We start from the raw sequence: 7,433 nt of genomic DNA, 5'->3' as shown, positions 1-7,433 counted from the left end.
ATGATCAGGTGTGTGTGTGTGTGTGTGTGTGTTTGTGTGCATGTGTGCGTGTTTGTGTGTGTGTGCGTGTACGAGCTTTTATGGAAACCTGTGGCTGCTGCAATGCAGTATTGAGGTAAGGGGGTACAGTGTACTGTAGCCAGTGAACCATATGCTGGGTTTAGATGTCTATGCTGAAAAATGTTGAGCCTGTAAACCTCATCTACTCACAGCACCTGGTTACAAAAAAAGACTTAATCGAATAAAAGGCAAAAGGATGATCACAATTTTTTTACAAGATTCATTATGAGAAAATCTCATGTAAATATTAACTTTTGCCTTTATTATTATTATTATTATTATTATTATTATTATTATTATTGTTGTTGTTGTTGTTATTATTATTTTACAAAGAGCCATGTATGTAGACAGCAAACCATCATGCAGTGGAGGAAAGGACCAGAGCTGTTCTCCAGACACCTCTGGAGTATAGTTTTAATCGACACCCTCTGCATATGATTGAAACATGCTAACCATCCAGAGAGCTGGAACCCTTCTCTTTTAATTAAAGCATTTCTGCTAATGCTAACTGAGCTGAGCCTTATAGAGCCTGCATTATTGGTCTTTGTAATGGGGCCCCGGCTCATAAATAATGGCTGTGCTGTCATGAGGAACCTGGGAAAGCCATTAAAAGCTAGTGAGAGGTACCCTCATTTGTGGCAGCAAGCAGTATCCTGACAGACGGAACGAGGCTGGAAGCCTGGAAGGCCTCGGGTCTGACAGTAGTAACCTTGGCAAAGCCAAGTGTCCCACACAAATCATCCTGCTGTCTCTTACTCATTCCCCCCATCGCTTCTCCTTTCACTCTTGGGAGATTCTCGCTGACCTTTGGCTTCTCATGAGGTCATTTCTGTCTTCGGCACTTTCACTGTTTGCACTTTGACAGAGAGAAGATTTATTGATCATGTTATTCCCAGTTCTGAATTTATCCTGGCGCAAAGATGGCAGTTTGCTCTATTTTTGGTCACGCTTCCATTTATTATTAATGAAGCTTATTGCCAGTTACAAAACAGGAGGATTTTTCCACAGTTATTGGGACACATAGAGCAGAATATGAATAATCAATTGGAAACTTTACATTTTCTCTGAAATGCAAAAAAAAAAAAAAAACACATTGGGATTATTTTGTTTACGATATGCATTTTAATCAAGAATGGCTCTTCTCAGAAATGCACCCTGATGGTCTGGGTATGGTTATGTTTATGGTTTTGTGTATGACTGAGTACAACCTGTATATGAATGTGTACAAATTCTCTTGGTGACGAATAGTTCTGGTGATGTGTACCCCTTTAAATTGCTCACACTGCAGATATGGTAAGGAGTGGCCTTCAGTGCGGAGGGAGAGGGTGCTGTTTCCCCAGCAGTATGCATCTCTTGGTATGCAAAGCAATGCTCTAATGCAGATTTGACTATAGGTTTAGCCTATATAGCAGCGGAGTAATTTCACCTATAGTCTGGGAGGAGGCAGGGGGACTAAAACCTCCCCTCTCTTCTGTTTGAGACCATCACGTATGACCAATAAAAGGGCGCATGGTGTATTTATGTGGGTGTGTGTGATGCTCTGGCTCAGGGTAATTGCATAATCTTGTTGTAGGCCACTACAGTATAGGGCGATTCTTTCATGCATGTCGTTCTAAGTCAGTGTCTGAAGTCGCTGCCGCGGGATCATGTAGGCTGTTAGGGGATTCAGACTGCACTGAACTCTGCGTCCGGCTCTGCCACTGTTGGGAGACGCTGTAAATATGGAACATGTAAATTAGGTAGATGCGGCATGATAGAGGATTTGAGTCTCCTTTCCTTTTAAGAAAAAACAAAAAACGATCCCTCCGATGCAAATGTTGCCTTTCGGACCACAGCTCGACGCACGACACAGGCATGGACGGGGGGCCGCGGAGGTAGATCGTTCTGCTGATCCAAGCAGCTTTGGTCATAGAGGGAAGCACCGCCACCACCTCGATACCCCTCCCCTTTTTTTTATGCCAATCTCCATCCCACGACAGCCTACCCGGAGGAAAGGAGTCGGGGAGGGGGAAGCGAGGACACACCCGCATATACTGTACCCGGTGTGCAGGATGCTGCAGACAACATGAGGTGAATCGGCTGCTCGAAACTGGAAATACTTTTTTTTTTTTACCACCTTCAAGCTGAAGCCTGGCTTGCCGCAGCTGGTTCCTACACCTCCACGATCCGGAAGGAGCATCGCCAGATAAAATGAATATGTCTGCAGGTATGTCTGAAAACACCGATTAAGTTCACCTGTCATCGCTCATGTCAACATATACGTAACAGAAGGTTTGTCGCGTTTCATCAAGATAATTCTTGGAGACATATGCGTTTCATAAGGATTTCAACAGTGCTCTCATTTTGAGTTGAGATGCTGCAGACCAGATACAATTTTCTTCTCTTGCAACCTATTTCCCTCTATGATCAATTATTTAGCAATGTTTTTGAATATTTCAGAGACAGGCACCATTTCAGGAATAAAAGATTGCAAGTCAAGGAAATCGGGGCCAATTAATGCAAGGTGTTTGGTGTGTTTGGTTCGGCAGTGGATCTTAAAAGGGTCTCATGCATTTTTGTTTATAGACTGCAGTGCTTTTCTGTGATACTGCAGACAGGATGCTGTCTGGATGAGTTCAGTGCCTGCTGCATTGCCATATTCATGCATGATTTCACTGCAAAGGGTAGTCCCATTCATTTCAGTGGATACTGTTCATTGCAGCAGATCATTGTGCTAATTTATGGGCTTTTATGCAGATTGGGCCATTATTACTGCATTGAAGTAATTTATATGCAAGATGCAGAGTTTATTTGCATATTAGTCCATTCGAGCCAGAGACAAGAGGGTCAAACTCAAGTTCCAATAACAGCTCAGTTGTTTTATGTATATTGTCTTTTCCTGGATGTAGAACTTTACATAACTTCATTTGGATGTGTTTCAGGAGGTGGCTCAATTGTCATCTATTTTTAGTTTGTTTGATAACTGAAGCAAAATTCCTCATGTCTCCATGAAGATGAGAAGTGAGCTCAGAAGTACTGACTGCTGAATCATGTCTCACTTTCAACTGACCTTGTTGTCTGTCTTTGCTTTATCTGTTCTGCATGCAGTGCAGTCCTAGGTGACATCCTGTGGCCGACAGGTCTAAAAGGTGTTGAGCCCCTTCCCTTTCCTGGCGCCTGCCTGCAGTTCTCCAGGCTGCAGGACCCACACTTACTGAAAAGTGCAGGCCTCCTCCCCCTGCAGAATGACTGTTGCCACAGGCGACCCCTCTGACGAGGCAGCAGCACACCCAGGGCACCCACAGGACTACGATCCAGAGGCTGACCATGAGTGTTGCGAGAGGGTGGTCATCAACATCTCAGGACTGCGCTTTGAGACTCAACTCAAAACCCTTTCCCAGTTCCCAGAGACTCTATTAGGAGACCCTAAAAAGAGGATGCGGTATTTTGATCCGCTAAGGAATGAATATTTTTTCGATAGGAACAGACCAAGTTTTGATGCCATATTGTATTACTACCAATCAGGGGGGCGACTACGAAGGCCAGTCAACGTCACCCTCGATATTTTCTCAGAGGAGATTCGCTTCTATGAGTTGGGTGAGGAGGCCATTGAGATGTTCAGAGAAGATGAGGGGTTTATTAAAGAGGAGGAGCGGCCTCTTCCAGATAATGAATTTCAAAGACAGGTGTGGCTGCTCTTTGAGTACCCAGAGAGCTCAGGTCCCGCTAGGATTATTGCCATAATTTCTGTCATGGTCATCCTGATATCTATAGTCAGTTTCTGCTTGGAGACGCTCCCCAATTTCCGTAATGACGAAGATGATATGCATAAGTCCCATGCAAAAGTATTCTCACCTGAGACCAACACCACAATCAACAGTTACACAGCCACATACTTTACTGACCCATTTTTTATCCTAGAGACACTCTGCATCATATGGTTCTCCTTTGAGTTTCTAGTAAGGTTCTTTGCCTGCCCAAGCAAAGCAGGCTTTTTTGTTAATATAATGAACATTATTGATATTGTTGCTATCATCCCTTACTTCATCACTCTCGGCACAGAGTTAGCAGACAGGCCAGATGATGGTCAAGCGGGTCAGCAAGCCATGTCTTTAGCTATTCTCAGGGTCATCCGTTTAGTTCGTGTCTTCAGAATTTTCAAGCTCTCCCGCCATTCTAAGGGGCTTCAGATTTTGGGTCAGACCCTAAAAGCCAGCATGAGAGAGCTTGGCTTGCTCATTTTCTTCCTCTTCATCGGGGTCATCCTTTTCTCGAGCGCAGTTTACTTTGCAGAAGCAGATGAACCCGAGTCACAGTTTGACAGTATCCCAGATGCATTTTGGTGGGCTGTGGTGTCCATGACAACAGTTGGCTATGGCGATATGGTCCCGACTACAATCGGTGGCAAAATTGTTGGTTCTCTCTGTGCTATTGCGGGTGTGTTGACCATCGCCTTGCCCGTACCTGTAATTGTGTCTAACTTCAACTACTTCTATCACCGTGAGACTGAAGGTGAAGAGCAGGCACAGTACCTGCAGGTCAATGTGCCCAAAACTGACTCAGCCGAAGACCTGAAGAAGAGCCGCAGTGGCTCCACCATCAGTAAATCTGACTATATGGAGATCCAGGAGGCCGTGAACAACAGCAACGAGGACTTTCAGGAGGAGAACCTAAAGACTGCAAACTGCACACTGGCCAACACAAACTATGTAAACATCACCAAAATGCTAACAGATGTGTAATATTGTGCTGATTTCTTGCACAGTGGAAAATGTTGAACTAAGTTACATGACAGGACAGATGTACAGCCGCCAATCTTACTTGTGCTGGAAAATTCAAGGCAATAGCAGTCAGGATGTAGATGATCGACGAAAAAAAAAAAAAAAATTACAGCAAAGATGATGCGCTCACTTCATACTCATCCTGTAGTGACTCCTCACAACTTGCCCTCAAACTCCTGATAGCTGATAAACAGAGTGAAGTTTAAAATGTTGCATTTATGCATGGAGTTGGCTTTGTGGTTATTTTATTTCATTTTTTTTCAATTTAAGAAAAAAAAATCCAAAACTTTCCCTGCACACATCTGTAGCCAAAAGTAATAAAAACTGTTTTTTTTTTTTAAATTTAATTTAATTTTAAACCTTTTTAAAACGATAAAAACAACACGGGCCATGAGATAGTTGGTTCCTCATTTCCGGGAGCACGATGCTTTGGAACTGTCTTATGCTTCACCCTTTAGAAACAGGGAAGATGTCAGAGCATAAAGCAAGCCCACTCCTGCGCTGATCTGCCTGCGGGTGACTTGTGAGGAGGTCCGTGGTTAAGTACACCATGTTATTTCAAGGATGTATGACAGCCATCAGCGCAAAGCTCATGGTTCGACACCTTTTTTTTCCCAGCAGGCATCAGTATCTGATGAATGGCTGAGAATGGCCTTGACTTTTCACTGCTTTGGTCTTACATTACTGTATGTATTTCAATGCAAGCTTACTCTCTTCCTTTGAGCTTTGAGGACAACTTGAATGTTTCTTCTTGTTTTGTTTTTTTCTTTTTCACAAATTCAAATGTACACATGCACACATAATGCCATTCAAGAAGGAAGAAAGGCACTAACCTGACAGGTTAGGGTAGGTAGGTGCTGTTATGCCGAAGCATATTAGATTATTGCATGACATTTTTTAAACTAAATGACAATTTCCACTTGTTTCTCAACTGCCACTTGCCTCATCACGCCACTGTATATTTGTCTATACACTGCCTTCAAAACAAGACTACACTTTAATAAAGAAGCCTGCAGGTAGCATCCATAAGAGACAAAATTCACATGCTAGAGGATATCTCAAGGTCAGATTGTCATTTTACCGGAGCCTCCCTCCTTTTCAGTATTACTCACCTTGGACCACATAAACTTACCACAGCTAAGATGTGACTTCAGGCATTGATTTGCACTTTAATTTTGGACATTAACCCAAGTTGTCGATGGAATTAACTTGGAGTGCTGTATTTTTCACAGTTTTTTCACCCAATAATCGAAAAACAGCTTCTAAGGAATCGTGTATGGAATAATGCTTCCCCCGAACTGCCTTTATCTGGATTTATGCTACTCTAGTGTTGCATGACCTTAAAACATTCCTAGAAGCATGCATTTGCAATAAAAGAAGAAGCCTCTGAGTCTTTAAAAAGCATAATTATTACAATAAATATTTTTATTTCTTATATTAAATATATGTATAAAAACAGTACATATATACAGTACACATAGGTTTAGGAGTAAACAAAAACAACTCTTATATAACAGGAATATGTGGAGAACGGAGAAGCCTTTGCTTAGTGTGCCGACCATTTCCATGATTTTATTCCTAATGACAGTTTCAATGTTGCCCTGTTTCAGAGTCTGTTCAGAGTGCCAAAATCCACACTCATAAACTCTTTCTAAAGCACAGTGTGTTTTCCAGCAAGCCTTCTGTGTCCTGAATTCAAGCACAAAACTGCCTTCTGTGAGGTAATTATTGAAGTCAGGCGTTTCCAAAAAACTGTGTCATTCTAAACCAGAAAGCCTGTTTTGTTATGAAAACCCTCAAAATACAAATGAAGCCTTGCTGTCCTCTGAGAAGTCTCTGATGCCAGGAACTCAATCTGTCTTTAAAACTGGCATCACAACCAAATCAGGTTCTGATTCTAGGATTGAAGCCAGTTTTTTTTTTAACTATTGCATATATTGGCTGAACGTCTAGGGCAGAAACATCAGTGGGAAGTGATAATTAGCCGCAGTGTAGCAGGTAGCGGCTAATCTAAGGGTGGTCTGATTTTGCTCCGGACTCTTGTATTTTCCCTTTTCAGTAACCAGATTGAAGCACTGGATATAGAAAAGAAAATTGGCCCAAGTAAGAATAGTTTATAAGGTTTTCTTATGGATTTCAGAGTAGCAAAATATTTTTATGCTTTAATTTCTCATGGCTGCTCCTTCCAACTTCCTGAAATGAGGCTACATGCGTGTCTCCTTATATACCTGGAAATACTGTAGGTGATTTTTTTAAAACAAAAAATGATGTACTGCAGACTGAAACAGGTCTGCAATACATCATGCTTTCCAGAGAGTAGCACCAAGGTAGATAATTCAAGGTAAAATCAGAATAGTGGTTGATGAGCAATATTGTTGGAATCCTTTATCTTAAAGGTGTATGAGGACAAAACAGAAATGTGGATGTTTCTATTGACTGTTTTTTTTCTTTCTTTTTTAAACGTACCTCCAGGAAGTCCATTACAGTGATTTAATTAATAATCTGTTGAGTATCTGCATGTGTGTGTGTGGGTTCAATGCCATGTGGGGGATGTCTGTGTGAGTGTTTGCGTATGTTTTGCCCGAGACTCCAGAAAGAGAGTGAACCACTGAA

At 42.0% G+C, this 7,433-nt stretch overlaps 1 protein-coding gene across 1 annotated transcript; it reads left to right on the top strand.

Annotated features, from left to right (window-relative positions):
• Nucleotides 1-1,413: 1,413 nt before the first annotated feature.
• Nucleotides 1,414-4,946, top strand: LOC101075923 (potassium voltage-gated channel subfamily A member 2). The gene is made up of 2 exons (XM_003973073.2): nucleotides 1,414-2,266; nucleotides 3,148-4,946. The coding sequence occupies exon 2, from the start codon at nucleotides 3,285-3,287 to the stop codon at nucleotides 4,779-4,781; it is 1,497 nt and encodes a 498-aa protein (XP_003973122.1). The 5' UTR covers nucleotides 1,414-2,266; nucleotides 3,148-3,284; the 3' UTR covers nucleotides 4,782-4,946.
• The last annotated feature ends 2,487 nt before the right edge of the window (nucleotides 4,947-7,433 follow it).

Source organism: Takifugu rubripes, chromosome 19 (assembly GCF_901000725.2).
Source record: "Takifugu rubripes chromosome 19, fTakRub1.2, whole genome shotgun sequence".
Lineage (NCBI taxonomy): Eukaryota > Metazoa > Chordata > Actinopteri > Tetraodontiformes > Tetraodontidae > Takifugu > Takifugu rubripes.
This window is presented reverse-complemented; position numbering and strand designations above follow the sequence as displayed.

Coding starts and splice junctions, on each gene's coding strand:
- LOC101075923 (XM_003973073.2), top strand. CDS start 3,285: ATGACTGTTGCCACAGGCGACCCCTCTGACGAGGCAGCAGCACACCCA.